Source organism: Oryctolagus cuniculus, chromosome 3, assembly GCF_964237555.1.
Source record: "Oryctolagus cuniculus chromosome 3, mOryCun1.1, whole genome shotgun sequence".
Lineage (NCBI taxonomy): Eukaryota > Metazoa > Chordata > Mammalia > Lagomorpha > Leporidae > Oryctolagus > Oryctolagus cuniculus.
Window position 1 is genome coordinate 81,981,439 of NC_091434.1, and position 25,774 is coordinate 82,007,212.

A 25,774-nucleotide genomic window follows, 5' to 3' on the forward strand; every position below is an offset into this window, starting at 1 on the left:
TTCATCTATCAATGGACATTTTGGTTGCTTCTACCTCTTAGCTGATTTTGCTGAGTGATTTCTTTCTTTTTTTTTTTTTTTTTGCCAGGCAGAGTTAGACAGTGAGAGAGAGGGAGAGGGAGAGAGAGAGGAAGAGAGAGAGACAGAGAGAGAGTTATAGACAGCGAGAGAGAGACAGAGAGAAAGGTCTTCCTTCATTTGGTTCACTCCCCTAATGGCTGCTAGGAGCCGGGTACTTCTCCCAGTCTCCCATGCAGGTGCAGGGACCCAAGCACTTGGACCATCTTCCTCTGCCCTCCCAGGCCACAGCAGAGAGCTGGACTGGAAGAGGAGCAACCGGGACTAGTACCCAATGCCCCAACCAGGACTAGAACCCTGGCTGCCGGCGGCACAGGCAGAACATTAGCCAAGTGAGCCATGGCGCCGGCCGCTGAGTGATTTCATATCTATTTCTTATTTCATTGAATTTTTATATATATAGAATTATCCCGATTTTGTAGAGTAGAAGATCGAGTCTAATAAAATTGTATGAATTTTATGGAAGTTCATAGTAAGTATCAGGTTGAGAAGCAACATCATGTTTCCTATCCCAAAATCTGTCATCTTGTCTCCTCTACACATGCCACTTCATAGAACTTAGGGATTGCTACTCTGAAATGACAAATAGAACAACACTGAGATACTACCACACATCTATTAGAACAGCCAAAATCTGGAACACTGACACCAATTTGGTTGATTGATGGAGGGTAGCAAAAGATACAGCTACTGTGGAAGACAGTTTGAGAGCTTCTTACAAAACTAAACATACTCTTAACATACAATCCAACATTCACACTCCTTGGTGTCTATCCAAAAAAGTTAGAAACTCATGTCCTCATGAAAACCTGCACAAGGATGTTTAGACCAGCTTTATTCATAATTGCCCAAACCTGGAAGCAACCAAGATAGCCTTTAGTAGGTGAGTGGATAAACAATGGCACCTCAGATAGTGAAATATTATTCAATGCTAAAAATAATTCAGCTGTCAAGCTATGAAAAGACATGCAGCAAATTTATATGCATATAAACAAGTGAAAGAAGCCATTCTGAAAATGCTATAATACTGTACAAATCCAGCTTTATGACATTCTGGTAAAGGCAAAACTATGGAGACAGTTACAAGATCAGTGGTTGCCAGGGGATGGAGGAGAGAGAGTGACAAGAAGAACACAGAGGTAGCAAAAACACTGTTATGGGTACGACAAAGAGGGACACATGTATGCTTGACCAAACTCATAGAATGTACAACACCAAGCTTGAGCCCTAATGTAAATCATGGTCAAACTGGGTGATTATGATGCGTTAATGTAACAAATTTATCGATCTGGTAGGAAGTGTTGCTAACGGAAGAAACTATGAATGTGTGGGGCAGAAAGTATATAGGAAATACCGTTCCTTCCCCTAAAATTTCCCTTAAAAAATAGTCTTAGATAATAAAACTCAAGAATTGCCACACTTAGTCCCATGATATGGTCAGCCTGGTGGCTGTGTAAGATACTGTCCAGAATAATATGATTCCTTGAAACTTTACTATAGTATTGAGATACATGATTTTAAATAGTTAATATTTCCCACTTCCCATTTTCTCAAACTACAAAATCTTTCTACCAGCTGAAAATTAATTTGACACCTCAGTATCAGAAACTTGTAGCTAATACTCAACAAAACTTTGAATACTGACTTTTATTTAAACCTTTGACAATTAGTTTTTAAAGCTTCTTCATTGTAGTAAATATATACAAAATATGTCACTTTAACCATTATAACACATACAAGTAGGTGGCATTAATTATACGCACAACGTTACACACTCATCATTTTTACTGATATTTCCTAAACTTTTTCATTATCCCAAACAGAAACTCTGTAACCATTAAAAAAACTTCCTATTCCCCCTCTCCAGGTTCTAGTAACTTCTAATTTATTTTCCATCTCTATGAAGGCACCTATTCTAGATGTTTCATATAAAGAGAGAAGAAAATGAGTATTGTTCTTCTCTCTGGCCTCTCACATTTAGCATGATTTCAAGGTTCATCCATGTTTTAGAATTATCAAAACTCCATTCATTTTCATAACAAAATAATCCTCAATTATATATGTTTATTCTTTCATTTCTTGATGGACACTTGGGTAGTTTCCATCTTCTGACTATTGTGAATAAAATGCTGCAATGAACATTGACGTAAATCTCGATTAGAGTCTCTGTCTTCAGTTCTTTGGGGGAAAATATCTAGGAGTAGAATTGCTGGATCATATGATAATTCTATGTTTCACTTTTTGAGGAATTGACAAATGATTTTACACACAACAAAACTGCTTTACAATCCTACCAGCAGCATATGAGGGCTTCAGTGTATCAGAGAAAGGGTTGTCTCTGTTCACCCCTCCCCTATGTTGAATCTCAATATCCAACACAGTTACATGAATGAATGAATAAACTGTGTGTTTGAAACCTCAGATAGTACCAAACCCTAACTATAGTATGCTTTTCCCTATATATGTGCTTATGATAATGTTTAGTTTATAATTTAGCACAGTAAGAGATTAGCAACAAAAACTAATAATAAAATTGAATAGTTATACTAATATACTGTCATAAAAGTTATGTTAAGGTGCTTGCGTCTTCCTTTTTTTTTTTTTTTTTTATTTTTTGACAGGCAGAATGGACAGTGAGAGAAAGGTCTTCCCTTGCCGTTGGTTCACCCTCCAATGGCCGCCGCAGCCAGCGCGCTGCGGCCGGCGCACCACGCTGATCCGATGGCAGGAGCCAGGAGCCAGGTGCTTCTCCTGGTCTCCCATGGGGTGCAGGGCCCAAGCACCCGGGCCATCCTCCACTGCACTCCCTGGCCACAGCAGAGAGCTGGCCTGGAAGAGGGGCAACCGGGACAGAATCCGGCGCCCCAAGCGGGACTAGAACCCGGTGTGCCGGCGCCGCTAGGCGGAGGATTAGCCTTGTGAGCCGCGGCACCGGCTCGCTTCTTCCTCTTTCAAAACATCTCATTGCACTGTAATCACCCTTCCTACTGGCTAAAAAACAAACTGCTGCAAATCAAAGCCAGATGAGGAGGGCTCATTCTAATGGATTCATCAGGTTATTAGAAAAGTTGGCAACAGAAAGGTCAATGGCTGAGAGGAGCAGCGAACCCTGAGCGGATGGTTTTCCTCCACTAGCACATAAAGCTACAGAAGGAAAAGCAGGAGATAAAAACCAAAGACCTAATTTCACAATTCTCAATGAGTCTCAATATTATGTCCCATTACATTTTGCTCCCTCTTTATTAATTTCCTAGTACTAATTTTTATAGTTATTTCTAAGCAAAACAAATTAACCTTTTAAGAGTTTTAAAATCCAAGTAGGGGCCAGTGCTGTAGTGGGTAAAGCCACTGCCTATGGTGCCAGAATCCCATGTGGGTGCCAGTTCGAATCCTGGCTGCTCCACTTCCAGTCCAGCTCTCTGTTATGTCCTGGGAAAACAGTAGAAGATAGCCCAAGCCCTTGAGCCTCTGCACCTGCACGGGAGACTCCTGGCTTCAGATTGGCCCAGCTCTGGCGTTGCAGCCATTTGGAGAGTGGACCATCAGATGAAAGACCTCTCTCTGTCTCTGCTTTTGCCTCTCTGTAACTCTGTCCTTCAAATGAATAAATAAATCTTTTTTTTAAAAAAATCCAAGGATATGTCAAAGCTAAACCTATTTCCTTAGGTCTCATAAATAATTTTCTCCATGCTTGATGATAGGGAAGAGGCTTGACCATGGTTTTCTCAAGGAATACCGAGTCTTCTAAGATACTTGTCCTAGCAGACCTGTGGAAGACAGTCTCTGGGCTTGTGTGCATGTGTATGTGATTAACACTCGAGCTTCCACTTACAAAGTTTTATTCAAGAACTTGATTGAATGCCACTGGCGGCCTTGCACCATCTGGTTTGGAATTATCCAACATTTTATTTTATGCACAACATAACTTTTCCTAAAAAACTCTTCTGTTTGGAATTTAGTCTGATCTTAGCACTGTATTCATCCATTCATTAAACTATGTTGAAAACTGAGAATTCAGTGGTGGGAGAAAATGGACACAATCCTTTCCTTTTTGGAACTTATAGACTTAGCTTACAGACTTTGGAGCTTACAGGAGAGCAAACAGCAGGAAATCAGTCAGGAAAATAACCACACAACTTAAAACTGTGATGTATGAGATAAAGAAAAAAATCATACAATTCTGTAAAAGTGTGTTAACAGGAGGACCTTGATTTAGATGGTGAGAAGGGCTGGGATCATTAAAAGTAGGGGAGCAGCATGTGCTAAAGTCTGTTTTGAGAAGTAATAATGATATTTAAGAAACTAAAGGAAGCATGGAGAGTCAGAATAATGAAAAGACAGACAAAAGAAGCTAGAATGGTATCATGGTAGAGTTTCTGGTTTTTATCCTAAGAGCAATGGAAAACCCATGATGGGTTTTAAGGTGAAGAGTGACATGACCAGCCGGCACCGTGGTTCACTTGGCTAATCCTCTGCCTGCGGCACCGGCACCCCGGGTTCTAGTCCCGATTGGGGCGCTGGATTCTATCCTGGTTGCCCCTCTTCCAGTCCAGCTCTCTGCTGTGGCCCAGAAAGGCAGTGGAGAATGACCCAAGTGCTTGGGCCCTGCACCCGCATGGGAGACTGGAAGGAAGTACCCGGCTCCTGGCTTCAGATCTGCGTAGTGCCAGCCCTAGCGGCCATTAGGGGAGTTAACCAATGGAAGAAAGACCTTTCTCTCTGTCTCTCTCTCACTGTCTATAACTCTCTCTCTGTCTCTCTCTCTCTCTGTGTCTTTCTCTCTCTCTCTCTCACTGTCTAACGCTGCCTGGCAAAAAATAAAAAAAAGAAAGAAAAAGAAAAAGAGTGACATGACCATGACCAAATTTTGAAAAGCATCACTCTAATTTTGGTTTTAAGAACATATTGAGGCTGGCGCTGCGGCTCACTAGGCTAATCCTCTGCCTGCGGTGCCAGCACCCCGGGGTTCTTGTCCCGGTTGGGGTGCCATATTCTGTCCCGGTTGCTCCTCTTCCAGTCCAGCTCTCTGCTGTGGCCTGGAAAGGCAGTGGAGGATGGCCCAAGTGCTTGGGCCCTGCACCTGCATGGGAGACCAGGGGGAAGCACCTGCTCCTGGCTTCGGATTGGTGTAGTGCGCCGGCCGTAGCAGCCATTTGGGGGGGTGAACCAATGGAAGGAAGACCTTTCTCTCTGTCTCTCTCTCTCTCACTAACTCTGTCAAAAAAAAAAAAAAAACATATTGAAGGAAGGCAAGGGTGAGAGCTGTTAGGAATCTATTACAGCAGTCAAGGAAGAGATTAGTGACTTGGACTAAGATGGTAGTGGCAGAGAACTTGGGGCAGTGGTCTAGGGGGAGTAAGGAGGTGCTCTTTGAGAAATTGGATGTCCAGATGGTGGAGCTGCAAGGTGGACAGAGTAGAAGGGTGAGGTTACCTCCCAGGTTTCAGGCTTGTGTCACTGTGTGCTGATGGTGGCCATTCAATATCCGGAGAATTCTGGGAAAGGACTAAGCTTGAAGGGAAGATCATGAAACCTACTTTCAAGTGTAGGCCTAGAAATGACAAGAGGAATTTTATATTCAAAGCTTGTTTGGAGTACAGTAGGCCTCCTTAATTCACAGTAATAATTAGAGATGCATTATACTTAATCACATTTTGTAAATTACTAAGTAAATAAGCAAGTTAAAATTAAGGATGCTATACTTCATCTTGCTAACTTCGCTTTAATTATTAATGACACCATTTAAGAGTGTGTTTGTAAACATGTGATATTTTTAGAAACAATGTAGTTGTAAAAATGGCAGTCCACACTTTCATCTTGTCAAGCTAGTAAGTCTTGGCTGAGGCAAACATGTTGCAAGAGCAGGAGACAGAGTGTTTTTCTGGGTTTATTGAGGTAGCTGAACCAATAAGGTTCATTGGTATTTATGAATGGTTCATTAGTGTGACTATCTGAACACAAGGTGAATTCACATTAAATGATAAGACTTCCTAATAATTAGTATGCGCCACTCTTTGGAGTTTGTAATTAGAGAAAAAAGGCAAAATGAAAAGAATTAGATAAAAGGATAGTTGTTATAAAATTAAACTCCTTTAAAGCCAATTTGGTTTCTTTGTGAAACAAACAAGGCAAAGAGGACCAGACAAATGGAAAATGTTATTTCCTTTCTTACTTGGTAACTCTACTTCAAGCTATATCAGGGTTTCTGGTTTTCACGCTACGAGCAATTGAAAACCCCCAGAGGGTTCAACTAAAGAACATTATGAGCAGGACTGAGTTTTGAACAGACTTACTTCAGCACTATTAATAGCTGGATAATTCTTTGCTGTGGGGACATGATCTGACCTGTACAGCATAAAACGTTCAATAGCATCCCTGGTCTTTATTTGCTAGAGACCCTACCATTGTAACAACCAAAATTATCTCCAGAAAAAGTGTCAAAATATACCCACAAGTGGCAAAATTGCTTATCTGAGAACAAATGGGCTAAATCTAGATTGCCTGAGTATGTTATTTGACAACCATTTTAGGATCCATTGGCTTTTATTTTGTTCCATAAATGTTTATTGGGGACTTTATGTGGTGTGATGTTCAAAGACTTAGTCTCTCTGCTTTTAAGGGACATATGATGGTGAAGAAGAGGTTGGAACTAACGAATTCATAAATTAGAGAATGATGGAGAAGGATAGCATCCCAAAATAAGACAGGGAAGGATGACCTAGAATTATTCTGTAGCTGAGATTCTCTCCATGGCAAGATCTTGAGATCTGACCTATTAATGACTAGGGCTGTCCTTGTTCAATAAGAGACTTGAGTGTGAGAGGAAACCCCAGCAAATTCCAGGTGAATTTCCTTTGCATAAAGTCTCTCTTGACTTCTCTGGAACTTTTCCTGATCTGTTATCACCTTTCTCTTCTATCTCTGCCTCTTGCCTAATTCCTTATGGTCCTACTGACACATTTTAATTTCACTGAGCTTTAAGGCTGGGGCAAAAAAAAAAAAAAAAAAAAAAAAAAAAAGCATAGCTTCAACTCTGCTTGCTCTGCCTAGTATGGATCATTGAATTTCTCATCCTATCCCATAATAAAGAAATCTCTGCTTTGTTGTTATTCTCTCTTCAGTAACAGTCAACTCTTACCGCCCAATCCCACAGCCTTTCTTTGTGTGTGAGTTTAGCACTGATGGTTGACCTCCCCTTTCATTTCTCCTCCTTTCCAGATTTCCTTGGTCCTGCTCTTGCTTCTTCTCCCACTGGGCTCCTTGTTTCTTTTCTGCTCTTCCCAGCAGACTTAGTGGCTAAATGGCTGACTCCAAATAGTTAGTGAATTTAATTACCTGGTGTGATTTGATTTCCCAGTATTCCTCTCACACCTAAAGTGAGGAAGTATGTTTGTAAATAAAATCAAATGAAGCTGCTCAACGCACCCCCCAGAATTGTTGTCTAGATTAGATCTTCCATTGTGAACACTGCAATCAGACTGGCAAGAATACTACTTTTCTTTGAGCAGAAGATATTATTCTGACATTGCACATGGCGAAACGCATCCTCCTTTTCTGCCTCATGCAAATGTAGGCAGGTCACTGCCTACCCTGAAACCTGCTCCTCTTTGTCTCATTTTAATGTCTTTAGTGCTGCTGTAAGAAAAATGAGTTCTTTCTGCCCAAGAAAAGCATGAAGTATGTTCAAGGCCGATCCCCAGTGTCTTTGGGAAACTTTTAATTCATTCAGGAAAATATGAAGTGAACACTCTGCTTTGACATTTTTTTATAGTGCCTTTTGGTGAATGTCCCCAAAGACCCAAGCAACTGGAAGAACTGGACACAGGCTCGAGATTTCTGTTTTGATGAAGGAGGGACACTGGTCGCCATTGAAAGTGAAGTGGAGCAAGGTAGAGAACTCAGTGTTCAACCAGGCCAAGATAACCACTTTTATTCTAAAGTAGCTATTAAAATATTCCAAAAAGTTCTGACATTTTCACATCAACCTTTAAAAAACTGTATTTTTGATGACACAAATTTTATCCCAAATTTTCAGTTTGATCTAGAAGGTTTTATGTCATGATATCTTAAAAACATAAAGCATTGATGATAAACTCTGAACTTCAAAGTCTTTTGTTTCACCAGTAATACTAAAAAGGTGACATATTTATGGTCTGTATTTTGAAATGACTAAAATAATCTCAGGTATAGACTACTATAATTGCATGGTATATTTTTAGATCTCTTTAGATTTATTTTACATATTTATTTATTATTTAGACAACTATATACCTTACTTTAAATGTAGGAGGTACCTCTTTTTTGTTGAGGGAGGCATTGACTGAATACTGGAAATTGTTTTGTTAATGATGTGATGAAGTCTCAAGTTATCTAGCTAATTTCTCTCTATTTAAACTGAAACAAAAGGGAAAGAAACTGCATCACCTTAACAAAGACATACTCAATTCCCACAATTGATTCATAATTAAGTTTTGTTATCATTTAAATACAATCATAGCTATAAACAAAATTCAATGATTACTCAACTAGTTTATATGTAGTAAATTAGATAATGGATTCGTCTTTTTCAGCTTTCATTACCATGAATCTTTTTGGCCAGACTACTAATGTGTGGATAGGGTTACAAAATGATGATTATGAAAAATGGCTAAATGGAAATCCTGTGGCATATTCTAACTGGTCTCCGTCTGATATAATAAATGTAAGTTTACAGGTTTACTTTTCAAAATCATTTTAACAAGAGATTTCATTCAATATTTGTTTACTAGGCATTTTTTATTTCCTATATTTTGTAGGCATAGATTTATATTTCTTTGATAGCAATATATTAATTTTTAATAATGTAATTTCATCTGTTCATGTGTTCCATAAATATAATTACTTTACTCATCACAGTAATTGTTTACTTTGTAGGTTATAAAGTGATTTGTGAAGTTTATTAAATACAAATAAAGGAATGAGGATGTTTTAATTTGAAAAATTATATCCTTAGTAAAAACTTCAATGTTATAATAATGTTATATGTTCCTTTATTTTTGATAACATGTGTTTTTTAAAGATTCCAAGTTACAACACCACTGCAGATCAAAAACCCATCCCTCTTTGTGCCTTGCTGTCAAGTAATCCTAACTTTCATTTCACTGGAAAATGGTATTTTGAAGACTGTGGGAAAGAAGGCTATGGGTTTGTTTGTGAAAAAATACAGGGTAAGAACTGTTTGGTTTTTTTTTTAAGATTTTTTTTTTTTTTTTGAAAGTCAGAGTTACACAGAGAGAGAAAGAGACAGACAGGGAGAGAGAGATTCTATCCACTGGTTCACTCCCTAAATGGCTGCAACAGCCAGGGTAGGCCAGGCCAAGGCCAGGAGTCTGGAGCTTCCTCCGGATCTCCCATGTGGGTGCAGGGGCCGAAACACCTGGGCCATCTTCCGATGCTTTCCCAGGCACATCAGCAGAGCTGGATCAGAAGTGGAACAGCCAGGTCCTGAATCAGCGCCCACAGGGGATGCTGAAGTCACAGACAGCAGCTCTACTCTCTACAAGCCAACACCGGCCCCAGTATTTGGTTTTTTTATTCCTTTCATTTCCATGGCTCATCCCTCTCTTTCATATTTGTTATGCACCACATAAAGCTAACAGCTTCACAGTTTGCAGTGTGAGCCTCTCACTCTGACTTTACATGTATTGATTCACTTATTCTCCTCTACCAAAGACTATGTCCTTCCAAGGGCTCAAAAGACTGCAGAACCCATTGAGTGATGACTAAGTTTATATATCCAGCTTAGTCACGTTTAGTCAAATTCTGCTTTGTTCTGAGATTATGTGCCTATTCGGGTTTTTCTTTTGTGTGTGTGTGTGTGTATGTGTGTCTTTGTTGTTGTTGTTGTTAAATCACATAGAAAATATTGTAGAAGGATCTGGGAAATAAACCAAGTCATAAATGCTCCTTTCTTGGAACTCTAAAAAAGATCTCTGTGGCTAAAGATGGGATGCTGAGAACACCCCCTTAAAGGATTCTGGTATGAAATACAAATGCCATTCTATCACAAACAGCCAATGGAGTGAAGCAGAAGTGCAATGCATGCTAAGTGACATTAAGTAATAAAACAACCACCACAGCTTATGCTTTTACTGAGTGCTAAGCATCTTGGCACCATACCACCACAGAAGACCAAGATTTGTCTCTGGAACTGCATGGAACTGAGCAGCCCAAACAGGAATACAGATGCTGATCTGGAGCATGACTTATACTCCTTAGTATTACACCCATGTGAACTCTTTCCTGATACTAAGTGGGGCCAACACCATGGTGCAGCAGGTTGGGCCACTGTTTGTAACGCCCGTATCCCAGGATCAGAAAGTTTGAGTTCTGTATGCTCTGCTTTTTATCCAGCTCGTAGCTAATGTGCTAGGTAAGCAGAAGATGATGACCCAAATGCTTGGGTGCCTGCCACCCATGTTGGGAGACCTGGATGAAGCTCCTGGCTCCTGGATTTGGCCTGGCCCACCCCTGGTTGCTGTGGTCATTCGGGGAGTAAACCAGCAAATGGAATATCCCACTATGTGTGTGTCCCTCCATCACTCCCTGTCTCTCTGCCTTTCAAATAAATTATATTTTTAAACTTTTATTTAATTTGATGTATTTACTTGAGAGAGCGACAGAGAAAGAGAGACAGAGACAGAGAGACAGAGAGGAGAGAGAGAAAGAAAAAAGGTCTTCTATCCACTGGTTCACTCCACAGATGGCCACAACAGCCCGAAGCCAGGAACCAGGAGCTTCTGGATCTGCCATGTGGGTGCAGGGGCCCAGTCTCTTTGGCTATCTTCCACTGCTTTCCCAGGCCATAGCAGAGAGAGGGATTGGAAGAGGAGCAGCGGGGCATGAACTATCCCCCATATGGGAGACCAGCATCACAGGTAGAGGCTTAGCTTACTATGCCACAGTGCTGGCCCCATAAATAATATTTTTAATGATACTAAGTATCAAACCATACTCTGAAAAGCAGTTCCAGAGAAAGTTATCACTTGAGCATAATGGTCAGGAACTGAAATAAAAAAGTAAATCTGTAATAGCAAGAGAAATACAGTAAATGTTAAGCTTGCTAGAAAAAGCACTGTTGTCAGTAGACTATGTACTTAGGTGGTCATGATGTGCCTGGCATTGTGACTTGGCTTTATGAGCATTATGCCATAAAATTTTCATGATAATTTGTGAAGTAGGTAAAAGTCTCCCCATTTTACAGCTGAGAAGCTTGAGGCTTAGGAAAAATAAGTAATACATTCAAGATCTCAGTTAAATACAATGATTTTATTCTGCTTCCTTGATATGGGTTTTTTGTTGGAATCTACCCTTGGATCATTTTCTCTCTTTGGTATTTTTAGGACTTCCCATGTTGATGTTCTTTGGCAATAGTATAGAGTACGTGGAGTTGAGGAGTTAGGACATGGAGGGCCCACCCCAGATGGATTCCCATCCCACCCTAAATAAGTTTTAGTCAAGGGACTTATCTTCCATGAGCTTTGATTTTTGCATCTTTAACATGGTGTAACTATCTTGGATGCTTTGTATAAATGCTTAGCATAGTTCCTACCATATGTTTAACAAATGATGGAATTCTTAATTATTGTTGCTTGTGAAAACAACTTGTGGCCTGAGTGAATGCTCAAGTTCTGATCCTCTTCTGTTTTTAAATAAATATGTGCTTACGTGCACAAAGAATATCAATTACTTTAATTATACTAATTGCTATTACTTTTAAATATTTACTTTGATATTATATTGATTTTGCATGAATTACTGGGGACAAGGCACATAGACTGGCAAACAGACTTCTAACAATGACTAAATTGATAATAAAAGTATGAACCATCACAATTTAATTGCCAAATATATTAATTTCCCTTTGGTTTTATAATATATGTTACTGCTATATGAAGGTAACAGTCTTGAGTAAAAGTTAAATTCTAACTTCACCATTTTTACTGGGGGGAGTATAACCAGAGGAGGAGAAAGAAGCAAGCAGCAAAATTTATTGAGCACCTGCTATATCCCAAATATAATAGAATGCACCCTGTGTAGATATCTCATTGACTTCTACCCACCTTTAAGGGAAGCTGATCAACCTCTTCTAGAACAGAAATTTGATATTTAGAAAGATTAATTTGTCTGAATCTCCTTGCCAGTTAAGGCCAGGAATTGGATTAAGTCCAGGTGTTTGCATCTAGCCACACTTCACTATTGTCCTCTCCAACCCCAACTGTAATTAAACTAGTACATGGAGAGAAATTTAAGTTACTTTGGACCAAAGTATGGAAACTTGTGTTAGATCTTCTGGACTTAGGCTATCCTGGTACACAACATAATACAAAACAAAGAAGCAAAGGTACATATTAAAGAGGACATATTAGGATATAAGACACAGGCTAGATTAGAATGAACAAGAAGCACCAATGACCATATGTGCCTTTTAACCTATAAATTTTTAAAAATTTTTATTTATTTTATTTGAAATTACAGAGAGGCAGAGGCAGAGAGAGAGAGAGAGAGAGAGAGAGAGGTCTCCCATCTGCTGGTTCACTCCCCAGATGGTCGCAATAGCTGGAGCTGTGCCGATTCAAAGCCACAAACCAGGAGTTTCTTCCAGGTCTCTCATGCAGGTACAGGGGCCCAAGGACTTGGGCCATCCTCTACTGCTTTCCCAGGCCATAGCAGAGAGCTGAATCAGAAGTGGAGCAGTCAAGATTCAAACCAGTGCCCATATGGGATGCTGGCGCTTCAGGTCGCAGCTTTACTCACTAGGGCACTCTGACAATTTATCTATTAATAGTATCTACTTATATGAATTTTGTGTATTTCTAAGTATTTACTAACCTAATTTTAAAAAATCCTTTTATAATTTGTACATATAAACATTAAACATAATAGTGACTATCATATTCTCAAAAGTATAGTCAAGCATTTTATCTGAGAATATGTACTTGCAAAACTGGGGTGAGTATTTGGCCTGGCCATTAAGATGTCTGTATCTCACATCAGAGTACCTGAGTTTGAGTCCTGGCTCTGGCTCCTGATTACAGCCTTCTGCTGATGGAGTCCCTGGGAGGCAGCCATGATGGGCTCCTGCCACCATGTGAGAGGCCTGGATTGATTTCCTGCCTCCCAGCTTTGGCCTTAGCCCAGCCTCAGCCATTATGAGCATTTGGGAAGTGAACCATCAGATGCATATGCCCTCTTCCTCTCCCCCTCCTCCTCCCTTTTTCTCCCTCCTTCAAATAAATACTTAAAAATTTTTAACAAAATAAAATTAGATTTCTAATGTAGTATGTGATTACATAATGACTCAGCAGTCTATTAACAAGAATTCAGTTCTCCCTGAGCAGTGCGTTAGGGACAGTGTAGCTAGTAAGGATATTATCATCATTTCCACCCAAAAGTGATCAGTCTGATAAAGGATGGTCAAAATGGGAAGTCTTTTAGAAGTGGTCCAATCTATGTTTATGTTTTTGAAGAAACACCTTCATTAAATTTTCCAAAAGTGTTTTAATTTATTAGCATCACCTATACTTTCAGGTAGTGTTCTCATTCTGAAATAGTCAATTTGGAAAGAAAAACTCTGATCAGTATGGATCCATGCTAAATTTTGCCTCTTCCTTTCTCATCTAGACGCTACAAATGACTTTTGTTGTATTTTCGTTTTAGATTCTGCTGGACATGAAGTAAACACATCTATCATGGATCCGATCCCCAATACCTTAGAATATGGAAACAGAACTTACAAAATAATCAATGCAAATATGACTTGGTATGCAGCAATAAAATCCTGCCAATTGCACGGAGCAGAACTGGTCAGCATTACAGACCAGTATCACCAGTCCTTCCTCACTGTTATCCTCAGCCGGCTAGGACACGCCCACTGGATTGGATTGTTCACTGCAGATGTAGGTGTTCTTTTTTTTTTTTTTTTTTTTTTTTTGACAGGCAGAGTGGACAGTGAGAGAGAGACAGAGAGAAAGGTCTTCCTTTTGCCGTTGGATCACCCTCCAATGGCCGCGGCTGCAGCCGGCGCACCGCGCTGATCCGATGGCAGGAGCCAGGATCCAGGTGCTTTTCCTGGTCTCCCATGGGGTGCAGGGCCCAAGCACCTGGGCCATCCTCCACTGCACTCCCTGGCCATAGCAGAGAGCTGGCCTGGAAGAGGGGCAACCGGGACAGAATCCGGCGCCCCAACCGGGACTAGAACCCGGTGTGCCGGCGCCGCAAGGTGGAGGATTAGCCTAGTGAGCCTCGGTGCCGGCTAGAGATGTAGGTGTTCTAAGACCCTTGGACATCTTTGTGTTTCATGTCTACCTCTTTAGTGACATCACATCTAAAATTAGCACAGGAAGAAAAAGTCCCAGAAATAATAGTAAATGTAACATGGAAGTAATTGGTTGATACAATAACTACTGATCAACTCTATGAGAAGCCTATGGCTATGACATAGGGATGTACACCTTTTTAGGATAAATTTCCACTAGCCTAATTCCTGGAAATACCTTTGAAAGGTTCCCTGAAATTTTCTGAGCACCCTCCCCCAGATCCTGCCTCATGTGTGCCCTGTAACACATCTTAAACTGAAGCACTGTGTTTGAGTAATCTGTTGCACTTAAAGAATTCTCCAAGAAAAAGTAATCATACTTCCTGCTTAGAAATTTAACTATTCATTAATTCAATACTCCTTAAAATTTAACACATGGTGTTCTCCCCTTCTCCCCACTCTGGAGATGTGATAGAGAGAATAGTGTTTTTTTTTTTTTTTAAATGAAAGTATTACACACTCAAAGTAGTGAGATGTAAACTCTGTTCTATCCCAAACCCTGGTTCTATTCCCCAGTGTGTAAACAGTTTCTTGGTATCTAGAAATTCTCTACATATACACATTTATATACAGATGATGAATGAATGTTATATAGTTTTTAAACACAAAGGAGATCATACTATATATTGCCCTTAAACTTGCCTTTTGATTTAATATATCCTTTACAGCTTTCAATGTCAGCACATAAAATCTCACACATTCTTTAGAACAGCCACATAGTAGGATATACTCCTGCTTATTAAACCCTTCTCCTGTGAAGAGACATTTAGGTTCTCAGTGTTTCATGGTTACAAACAAGGTACCACAAATATCTTTGTGCAAATAGGACATTCCCAAAAGTGAAACTATTGAGCACACTTGAAATTTTAACAACTATTGACAAATTGCCCTTCAAATGTTTGTATCAATTTATATGCAAACAACACAATAATGAGAGCATCTAGATTTTTCACATCCTTGCCAACACTGAGTATTATCAAAATTTTGCTTGTGAGATGGATGAAAGAATGCTATTTTATGATTGTTTATTTTATTTTCCTATTACAGAATGCTTTAACTTCAGTCGGCTTGGCTTTAGGCCTTTGAATTTTGGCATATAAAACATTTTAGCCAAGTTTCCTTTGATACTTACATGTTTCAATGTTATATTTGGTCAATTCAAAATTTACATTGGTGTAAAAAGCAAAATATTGACCCCACTTCCCTAGGACTACTTACTGGGAAATTATGATAACAAGAAGCCAAGAATTCCTTTTTAAAAAGGATATTTTTTGTGGCATATACTCCAATTTTTCAGGAAATATCCACAAACCATCAAGACCTCCTGAATAAGGGGGTGGAAATATAAATCTGTGTGGGAAATGTGAGATGCACACACAGCATGGGGTCAAGCCGCCAGCACTCTTGCAAGGAAATGATGGCTCAATTTCCCTCCACAGAATGGTCTTCATTTTGACTGGTCAGATGGCACCAAATCCTCTTTTACCTTTTGGAAAGATGAGGACTCTTCCTTCCTTGGTGACTGTGTTTTTGCTGACACCAGTGGACGCTGGCATAGTACAGCCTGCGAGTCATTTCTGCAAGGTGCCATTTGTCATGTGCCCACTGGTAGGTTCAGTTCCATTCAATTCAGGAAATACATCCTGTGAAGTTACTGCATACAAGGCAATATACTAGGCCAGGGTGTGAGCCTGAATAGTAACAAGTCTCTACTCTGAGAAAGCCTCTGGTCTGGTTGGTGATGTAAAGATCAATAACTGTTATACCAAGCAGGGCTACCAAATGATCTAAGGGAGGTAGCAAGTATTGAAGGGGTTATCAAGGAAAAGAATGTAGCATATCCGTTTGGAGTAAAGTACAAAGGCCTCTTTTAAAAACAAAAAAGGATATATTTATTTATTGGAAAGTCAGAGAGAGAGAGACCTTCCATCTGCTGGTTCACTCCCCAAATGGCTGCAATGGCCAGACCTGGGGTACGGGCCAAAGCCAGGAGCCTCTCCCAGGTCTTCCATGTGGTTACAGGGGCCCAAACACTTGGGCCATCCTCACTGCTTTCCCAGGTGCATTAGCAGGGAGTTGGATTGGAAGTGGAGGAGCCAGGACTTGAAGCAGCACCCATATGGGATGCTGGCACTGCGGGCAGAGGCTTAACTTTCTATGCCACAGCACTGGCCCATGCAAAGGCCTCTTGAAGGATGCAACATTGAAGATGGGCCTTGAAGAATGAGTTGGATGTAAATGGGCAACAATAGGACAGAAACAGGCCTTCAGATGAGAAAAGCTGGGACAAAGCCACAGAAAGAAGGCAGAACTGGGCATGTGTGGGACAAAGCTGGTGCTGAGATTTGCCTGCATCACAGATGAGAAATCAAACTAGCAACATAGGTAAGGAGTATGTGTGGAAGACCTTGACGGAGAATTTATGTTTAAATCAAAGATTAACAGGATTCCAGGGCCATGGATAATCATAGCTGACACTGTTTGGATATTTGCTATATGTCAGGCCCTTCATTTTGCATAATACTCCTATCTTCTTTATACTTACAGTTCACCGAGCCCAATCATCCCTTTATTAAAAACTAAAACTCAGAGCATTAACAGTTTCCTGAGGATCTCACAGCTCTGTCAACAGTATGAGGATGGGAAGCCAGGTCCCCTCCCTCGCTGATGCGGTTTACCCCATTTCATCAGGCCCCCTTTCCCTAACCTGCTATCATGTGCTTGACAACAGTTCCCTAACTCTAGCTGATCTCCTCTTAAATCTCTCTTTCAGTAAAAGTGCATGTGTTTACCTCCATTCTGAGTATTATGTCAAATAGCATACATATTAGGTAACCAGATCAAAACAATTTAGGAATAAACATAAATGATAGCCATATATATAAGAAAAGCTAGTTCTGCTTCTAAAATACCATGAGAGCTCTCCTTTCGTTTTTGATAGCAGTGCATTTATTGAGTGCTTAAGAATCGTCAGGACCTAACTCATTTAAAACATCTCAACATCTATCTTTTAGAGATAGGAATGCAAGTGGAGGGTACCATGCCAGGGCACGTAGCCAAGAAGTAGAAAGGATCTCAGCCTGGGTGTGTCTGACTCTTACACACTTGCTCTGTGAAGTAAGTTCCCTCCCCAATTTTCCTTATTCACATTACCTTGTGATACTTTGTTGAATGCATTATTTTATCTCAGAAGTTTATTAGCAGATAAGGGTTTTTTAAAAATCTGTGATATTCAGCATTGCACAGAACACATTTTATACATTTGGAGTTCCCCTTTGCTATCATCATTTGCTGCCACTCTTTCTCTGAATCCCTAAATGACATCCTCTAGGATACTCATTGCAAACATGAGAAAAGCCACCCTCACCAGGCAGCACTCAAACTAAACCTACAAAGCTATGGATTAATATACCCTGTTATGTTATGTAAAGATTACTTCTGCCAGAAAGTCTATCAACTGATCCCAGTTTTGTAATCATTTACATTAAACCCAATCTTTCAGAGTATTACCATGAAAATCTTATTACATATATTTATCTTCGTCTTTCATGGAATTCAATGTAACATTTATCTCAATAAATGACTCAGTCACCACCCTGAAATTATAATGGGTTTTTCTTTATAGAAACAAGACCATTTGAACACCCAGAGCTGTGTTCAGAAACATCTATTCCCTGGATAAAATTTAAAAGTAATTGCTACAGTTTTTCTACAGTCCTGCACAGTGCAAGTTTTGAGGCTGCTCATGAATTTTGCAAAAAGGAAGGTAATTCTTATGTGATGGTAAAATGTTTTCATGTACTATCTCTTGACATTTCAGTAAACAATGTGTTTTTTTCATTTGTCTGATTATTTAGTGACTTTAGGAGAAACAAAAAGTACAGAAAAAGCAAACACTATTGAATCGCTTCTTTAGGGGGCAATTAATGTATGAAACTCAAGTCCAATGCAGAACTTGAGAATAGAAGATATTGTCTCAGCACACTGGACTTTCCCAAGAAAATGTTGCTTTTTGAATGCAACTGCATTATGAATATTTAATGTTCCTTAAAGTTAATATTCTATGTTTTACCTTCCTAAGTGAAGACTTGTGTCCTTTAATAAAATTGGTTTTACTTTAAAATTTTTAATCAAAATTATGTATTAATAATTGACATTTTTACCTTTCAAAGCCTGAGCTTTACAAATAATGGCATAGGAGATACTTTATAAATTATATTTATATATAAATACAAATATTTATTCATCCTCCACTTGTCTCTTTTATAGGATCAAATCTTTTAACAATCAAGGATGAAGCTGAAAATTCATTTCTCCTAGAAGAGCTTTTTGCTTTTGGTGCTTCTGTCCAGATGGTCTGGTTGAATGCTCAGTTCGATAGTAAGTGATTTGGGTGAGAAGAGGAGAGGCTATAAATAAATATAGTTGTTAAGGTTTGTGATAATGGCATCTGTGAGCTAGAAAATTCTCCTTGGGTACATTTGCTGTGGACACATGGGGCAGGGAAGCATGAATCCTAAAGCCATTTCTTCCAAAAATAACATTTACTACCCTTTTCCATACACTCATATCCTTTACAATAATCCCAGAATACCAACAATTAAAACAAACAACAACAACTTGTCCTTAACCTTATTGTGAAGATGCTTGGCTGGACCTTTGTCGATAAGATTTATTCCAAAGATACCCAAACCATATTGTCTTGAAAATACCCCAGGTTCCTAAATGTTAGAAAATGGAACAATAGAATTACAGAAATGTTTCAGTGATAAACAATGCTGTTAGAATTATCGTTTGCTATTCATCAAAATCAGAGTGTAATGCAATGGAAGCAGGCTATTCTTTTCATTATTTAATTGATGGTTATCGAAAAGTACTTGTAAAGAAAATTATTTTCATTAGTATGAGGAGCTCGTTACAGTGGTGTACCAAGGTGGGCAGAGAACCTACCCTTTTGAGGAGGTGTATTTAAATCCCTGACATTGTGTAGAATTTCTAGCAGATGGAACTAATAAAAAGCAGATGGATTTTTAGTTACTTTTATTGTTAGTTTTAAAATTCTTTCCAGACAATGCAACCCATTACCTACATAGGGCATGTGCTTTCCCACTGTCCCTACACGGTGGGTTCATGACAGGCATGCTATTTAAGAAACTCAGTGTAAATTCCTTTAGAAAATGAGAATCTTGTAATGATACGGATGTTAGAACTTCAAAGATCTTTCATTATCTTGGGTAGTTTAGCTTATTGAAAAATTCCTTAAATTGATTATAAACAATACGAATATTCCGAAATTCAAACTGTTTCATTATGAAAGATGATTTCCTAAGAGAACTAAATTAGAACACTCTCTGTAAAGTAAATGAGAGACTGTTTTAAAGGCAACATTATTAATACCTACTTTTTATGCTGAGTTCATAATTCTGTTTGCAGAGTTAAATACAACAGGTAAACAGAAATTCTCACTAAATTCAGAGGCTGCTTTTTATGCCTCATTCCAGTCTTGGAATGCTTGATAACCGTGTACATGATTCCTAATCAATCAGCATTTTTTTTTTCCACAGATGAAACAGTCAAGTGGCTTGATGGGACTCCAGCAGACCAGTCAAACTGGGGCATTCGGAAACCAGACATGGCGCACTTCAAGCCCCATCAGTGCCTTGCCCTGAGGATCCCGGAAGGAGTGTGGCAGTTATCCCCATGTCAAAAAAAAATGGGCTTTATTTGCAAAATGAAGGCAGGTGGGTGAAGTCAGAGAATAACTCTTCACTTGGATTCTACCTTGACTGATGTTAACCCCCCTCATTAGCAGTTATGGGTCTTAAAATCCAGAATTCAGAGTATTCAGATAGCTTCTCACATTATTTTTGTGTTCAATATCAATCAAGTCAGAGAACATTTCAGATTCTTCATTCTCTGATATGAACAGAAAAAAATCATTATAAATGATCTCAAAGATCCTATAACTTTCTGTGTCACTCTGGCTATTAACCTAGTGGGCAAAAGAAAAAAAAGTGGTTTACATAAAGAAATAAAATTAGAAATGTAAACAGCAAATTCCTTTCTGCCAACTGCTATGCAGAATTTTTAATTTTTATCTTTGGCCTCAGGAAATATAATCTAGGCCAGTGTATATTTATTGTAGACAAACAGATACAATTCTCCATTACAAGCATATCATACAACTCATTTTAACTTAATCCTGAGCAACATACTTAGTTTACAGTGACAAAAAAAATATTTTAGAAATATGTCAGAAAATTCAAGTCAGTTGCAAACAATAGGAGAAATTTTTAAGGTACAATGTCGACAAGGATCACTGACAAAAGGAAGGTGTTTATGATAATTACAACAGTTTCTAGATTCCAGTTGTATAAAAAAGGGGTCCATGTGGCCTGGAGGAGGCTTCAGAGAGATGAGACCTTGAGATCGTCAAGGATGAACAGAATTTTAGGAACTGGAACAGAACACAATGAGCTCACTATAACTAAAGGCAGCAACTGAGAATGACTGAGGTTGGAGTGGAGGTCTCAGGGAGTGATGGGATCCATTCACAGAGATCAAAAGACTCAAGAGTTGGCCTTGGTGACCTTGGTGCAGGGTCCCTCTTGTGCTCTGCAGACACCCACAGTGGAGTTGCACTTGTCCAGGTGTTAAGGGGAGTGTTTGTAATTTGAGTGATAGAACCAGGAACAGAAAAGGAAGGGAATAGTAGGAAAGAGAATCATCATTCTTGGTGACTGAACAGATACTGAGATGAAGGAGAAAAATTGAATGAAGGGATGGGCACCAATGTTTGAGATCTCCATAGTGTGAGTACCAACTCTTGGGGCAAACATGACAAAGTCTAATAAATAGCATGCCCAAGTTATCACCAGCATATAAGTATCTAAACAAACCAGGGAGTGGGTGTTTGGCATAGTAGTTAAGTCATCACTTGAAGCCGGCGCTGTGGCTCAACAAGCTAATCCTCTGCCTTGCGGCGCCAGCACACCGGGTTCTAGTCCCAGTTGGGGCACTGGATTCTGTCCCGGTTGCCCCTCTTCCAGGCCAGCTCTCTGCTGTGGCCAGGGAGTGCAGTGGAGGATGGCCCAAGTGCTTGGGCCCTGCACCCCATGGGAGACCAGGAGAAGCCCCTGGCTCCTGCCTTCGGATCAGTGTGGTGCACCGGCCGCGGAGGCCATTGGAGGGTGAACCAAAAGCAAAGGAAGACCTTTCTCTCTGTCTCTCTCTCTCTCTCACTGTCCACTCTGCCTGTAAAAATAAAATAAAAATAAAAAAAATAAAAAGTCATCACTTGGAAAGCCCACATGCCACACTGCAGTACCTGGTTTGAGCCCTGGCTGCTCTGCCTCCAATCTAGCTTCCTGCTAAGGCAGCAAGTGATAGCTCAAGTACTTGGGGTTTTGCCATTCATATGGGAAACTTGGATTGAGTTCTGGGGTCTTGGCTTTGGCTTGGCTCAGCCTGGCTGTTGCAGATGTTTGGGAATTAAATGAGGCAGATGATCTCTCTCCATCTTTATCTGTCTGTCTATCTATCTATCTATCTACCTATCTATCTATCTCTACCTTTCAAATGAAAATAAACTAATAAATTTTATTTTAAGAAGAACAAACCAGAAACACCTTATATCTGAATAGGACTTTAAATTTCCTATAACACATGACACTTCTTTGATCCTTCATGGCAACTTTCCGAGGTAGCAGAGCAGTTAAGACATTTCTATTCTACAGGTCAGAAAAGTGCTTGCCCAGATTGAGGTTTTAAGGAGGACTTCAAATTTTCTAAGTATTCCTTTTACATCTCTCACTGTCTCTATCCTGGGAATGAGTACTCTTTGATCATTTTTTAAAGAATATTTTCAACCACATCCACAATAATAGGTGTTTTTAATAACTTAATAGAAAATTACACATTATTTTTAAGTTACAAAAACAAGATTTTTTTAATGTGATTTTGCTTTCATTAACTACATTAATGTTTCTGTTAAGTCTATCAGAAAGATGTGCAAAAGACAGACACCAAGGCACTTCCTCCACTCACAAATCCATTAACTCTTCTTCCTCTGGATCATTCGCTCGCTCTGTCTCTGGATCTTTACTTAGGAAAGTTGTTAGGGCAGGCGTAATAGTTACAATGCCAATTGGAATGTCCGCATCTCACATTGGAGTACTTGGGTTTAATACCCGGCTCCAAATCCTGATTCCCACTTCTTGCTAATGTGAACTCTGGAAAGCAGCATTGATGGCTTCTTGCCACTCATGCGGGAAACCTTGAGTTCCCAGCTCCCATCATTGGTCCCTGCCCAGCCCCAGCCATTACAGGCATCTGAGGAGGCAGCATTTGGGAACTGGAGTGCTCTTTCGTCCTCTCTCTCTCTGCCTCTCAAATAAATACTTTTATTTTTTTAAAAAGCAGAATTAAAATTTTGAGATAGTCTACTTGAAAGAGATATATTTTAACAATATAAAGTCCTAAAACAGGAATCCCCTAACTTTTTGAATGGAGGAACTTTTGTTCATTTCCTAAGATCTCAAAACACCAAAGGTGAGAAAAATTGGTTGTAAAATCTTTCATAGAGGCAGACAGGTTATCACTGCTGTACAAACTCTGTACATCAGATCCCAACCAAACTGTGAGTTCTTGGCGTGCAGAGCCTGCATCTTACTCTTATTGCTATCGCCGACACCATGTTGAGATCGGATGGGAATTCTTCAGCTCAAAGAAGTAGTAGCATATGTTTGTAAGCACTAGTAATGATGATTACCATGAATCAGGGATCAGCAGACTTTTCTTATACAGGACAGTAAATATTTCAGGTTTGGGGGCTGGCATGTGATCTGTGTCACACTGCCATCACAGCATGGAAGCAGCCATAGGTAATGCATAAATGAATAAGTGTGGTTGAGTTCCAAAAAACATTACTTAGAAAATATACAACCAGATTGGATCCAGGGGCTACTGTTTGCTGATCTCTGCTATAAATAATGAAATGATTTGCTGAAACAAAGGAGAAACTTCATTTTTTTTTTTTTTTTTGTATTTGGTTTTAGATATTCACACTGTAAAGGAGCATCCAGGAAAAGGTAGGCTGGGAACAGGAAAGATTTTATTTTTCTTTGGAATAGTAAAACAGGAAGCAACTATGTGGCAATATCCATATCACTTCCTTGTCATGGAAGGCTTCCTTTTTCTCCTCTCTTTTCAGGACCAAGTCACAGTATTGTGCCCCTTGCCGTAGCACTGACACTGGTAGTGATTCTGGCCATCATCACATTGTCCTTCTACATATACAAGCAGAACAAGGGATTCTTCAGGAGACTTGCAGGGGTTGGGAACTCTTACTATCCTACAACCAACTTCAGTACCATACATTTGGAAGAAAATATTCTCATTTCTGATCTTGAGAAGAATGACTAATAAATAATGAAGCCAAAGAAGGCCACAGCCATGAGGATGAGTGGAGAAGACCCCAGGGAGTCTCCTCTGTGTTTGCACTTATACACCAGAGCATCTAAAGTGACCTGGTCACTATTTCACTATTTTAATTATTCTTACAGCGATCATTGGCTTTGAATTGTAACCAAATCAGACTGGTTTTGATTTATTCATTTCCCTAAACTGCAATGTATCCTTTAAAAAGAAACTATGTAATGGTTATTATTCAGAAGGATAAGAAGTATTAAAAGAAACTCTCTATGGAAAATTCTCACAGCAATGTAAATAATAATTTTTGCATTAATATTTTTCTACTAAAATTTCTTGGGAGTTACCTCTTCAGACATTTACTCATATTTATTCCATTAAGAGAGAAAGACAGGATAAGAAAAAATTTAATCATGTTTATTAGAGGAAAAAGAAAAGCTTCTGAGAGGTTTTGTTCGATTTTAGTTAAATCATTGTTAATAGCAAGGTTTGGAAAAAAACTAACATCTAAGCTTAAAGGTCACAGGTTCTGGACTCTAACAAATATTTAAGGTGATATTTGTCTTGTTAGTTCTGAAAAAAATATTTTTGTTTAAATAGTAAAGGTTTAGGTTAGCAGAAGACTTTCAAAAGCAACCACCTCATTAAAACGTGGCCTGAAATTTCCTATAACTAAATCATGACCAAGTTGAGATTTTAAAATATAGATGAGCTTACAGGAATATATTGAGATTTTAGTACTATTAAAACACAGGGTATGCCGGCGCCACGGCTCACTAGGCTAATCCTCCACCTTGCGGCGCCGGCACACCAGGTTCTAGTCCCGGTCGGGGCGCTGGATTCTTTCCCGGTTGCCCCTCTTCCAGGCCAGCTCTCTGCTGTGGCCAGGGAGTGCAGTGGAGGATGGCCCAAGTGCTTGGGCCCTGCACTCCATGGGAGACCAGGATAAGTACCTGGCTCCTGCCATCAGATCAGCGCGGTGCACTGGCTATAGTGCGCCGGCCGTGGCGGCCATTGGAGGGTGAACTAACAGCAAAAGGAAGACCTTTCTCTCTGTCTCTCTCTCTCACTGTCCACTCTGCCTGTCAAAAAAAAAAAAAAAAACACCAGGTATATTAAAAACTAAAGATACGCAATAATATATAATTCTATTAACAAGAAGTTATAAATATATAACTTGAATTCAGAGGGAAAAATTGAAGATCTGAATTATTATCTCATTAGAACTAGAGGACATATTGAGAATAAATTATCTTCCAGTAGTAATCTAAGTGCCTTTATCATATTAGTAAGTTGATTTTAGGTGTTTTATTTAATAAACTATGATTTCTGGGAACCATATCCTCTCATACTGTACTAGTTACTGCAGTTGGTAAACAACCATTAAAAGTATGATACTGGGGCTGGCACTGTGGCATATAGGCTAAGCCTCTGCCTGCGGTGCTGGCATCCCATATGGAGGCCGGTACATGTTCCATGTTCCAGCTGTTCCTCTTCCAATCTAGCTCTTTGCTAATGGCCTGGGAAAGCAGTGAAAAGTGGCCCAAGTACCTGGGCCCTTGCTCCCACGTGGGATACCCAGAAGAAGATCCTGGCTCTGTGCTTCAGGTGGGCTCAGCTCCAGCCATTGAAGCCATCTGGGAAATGAGCCAGAGGATGGAGGACCTTTCTGTCTCTCCCTCTCTCTGTCTGTAACTTACCACTCTTATAAATAAACATTTTTTTAAAAAAGTATGATATTTCCTGTAAATAAGAAATCTCAGATTTGCTCTTCCTTCATGAATATCCTGTAAAGGAAAATGGCTCCATAATCAATATTCAGAACTTTACTCATCACAGAAATGTTTATTGAGTTCAAACTATGTACAAGTTTATGAACTTGGGGTATTAGCGTGCCAGTGAGGTTTCTGT

General features: G+C 39.5%; 1 protein-coding gene across 4 annotated transcripts in view; it reads left to right on the plus strand.

Moving 5' to 3' along the window:
- Positions 1 to 24,959, plus strand: part of PLA2R1 (phospholipase A2 receptor 1) — a 125,886-nt gene extending 100,927 nt beyond the window's left edge. The window contains exons 21-30 of one of the 4 annotated variants that reach the window (XR_011387004.1): positions 7,850 to 7,967; positions 8,649 to 8,779; positions 9,137 to 9,284; positions 13,777 to 14,015; positions 15,874 to 16,042; positions 17,449 to 17,551; positions 18,060 to 18,200; positions 18,704 to 18,814; positions 19,999 to 20,175; positions 23,646 to 24,143. Coding sequence is in view for 2 of the 4 variants with exons in the window: in NM_001082334.1 (NP_001075803.1) it covers positions 7,850 to 7,967; positions 8,649 to 8,779; positions 9,137 to 9,284; positions 13,777 to 14,015; positions 15,874 to 16,042; positions 18,060 to 18,200; positions 18,704 to 18,814; positions 19,999 to 20,175; positions 23,491 to 23,523; positions 23,646 to 23,857 (1,479 nt within the window). In the remaining 2 variants the exon portion in view is untranslated. 4 annotated transcript variants of the gene reach the window in all.
- Positions 24,960 to 25,774: the final 815 nt, after the last annotated feature.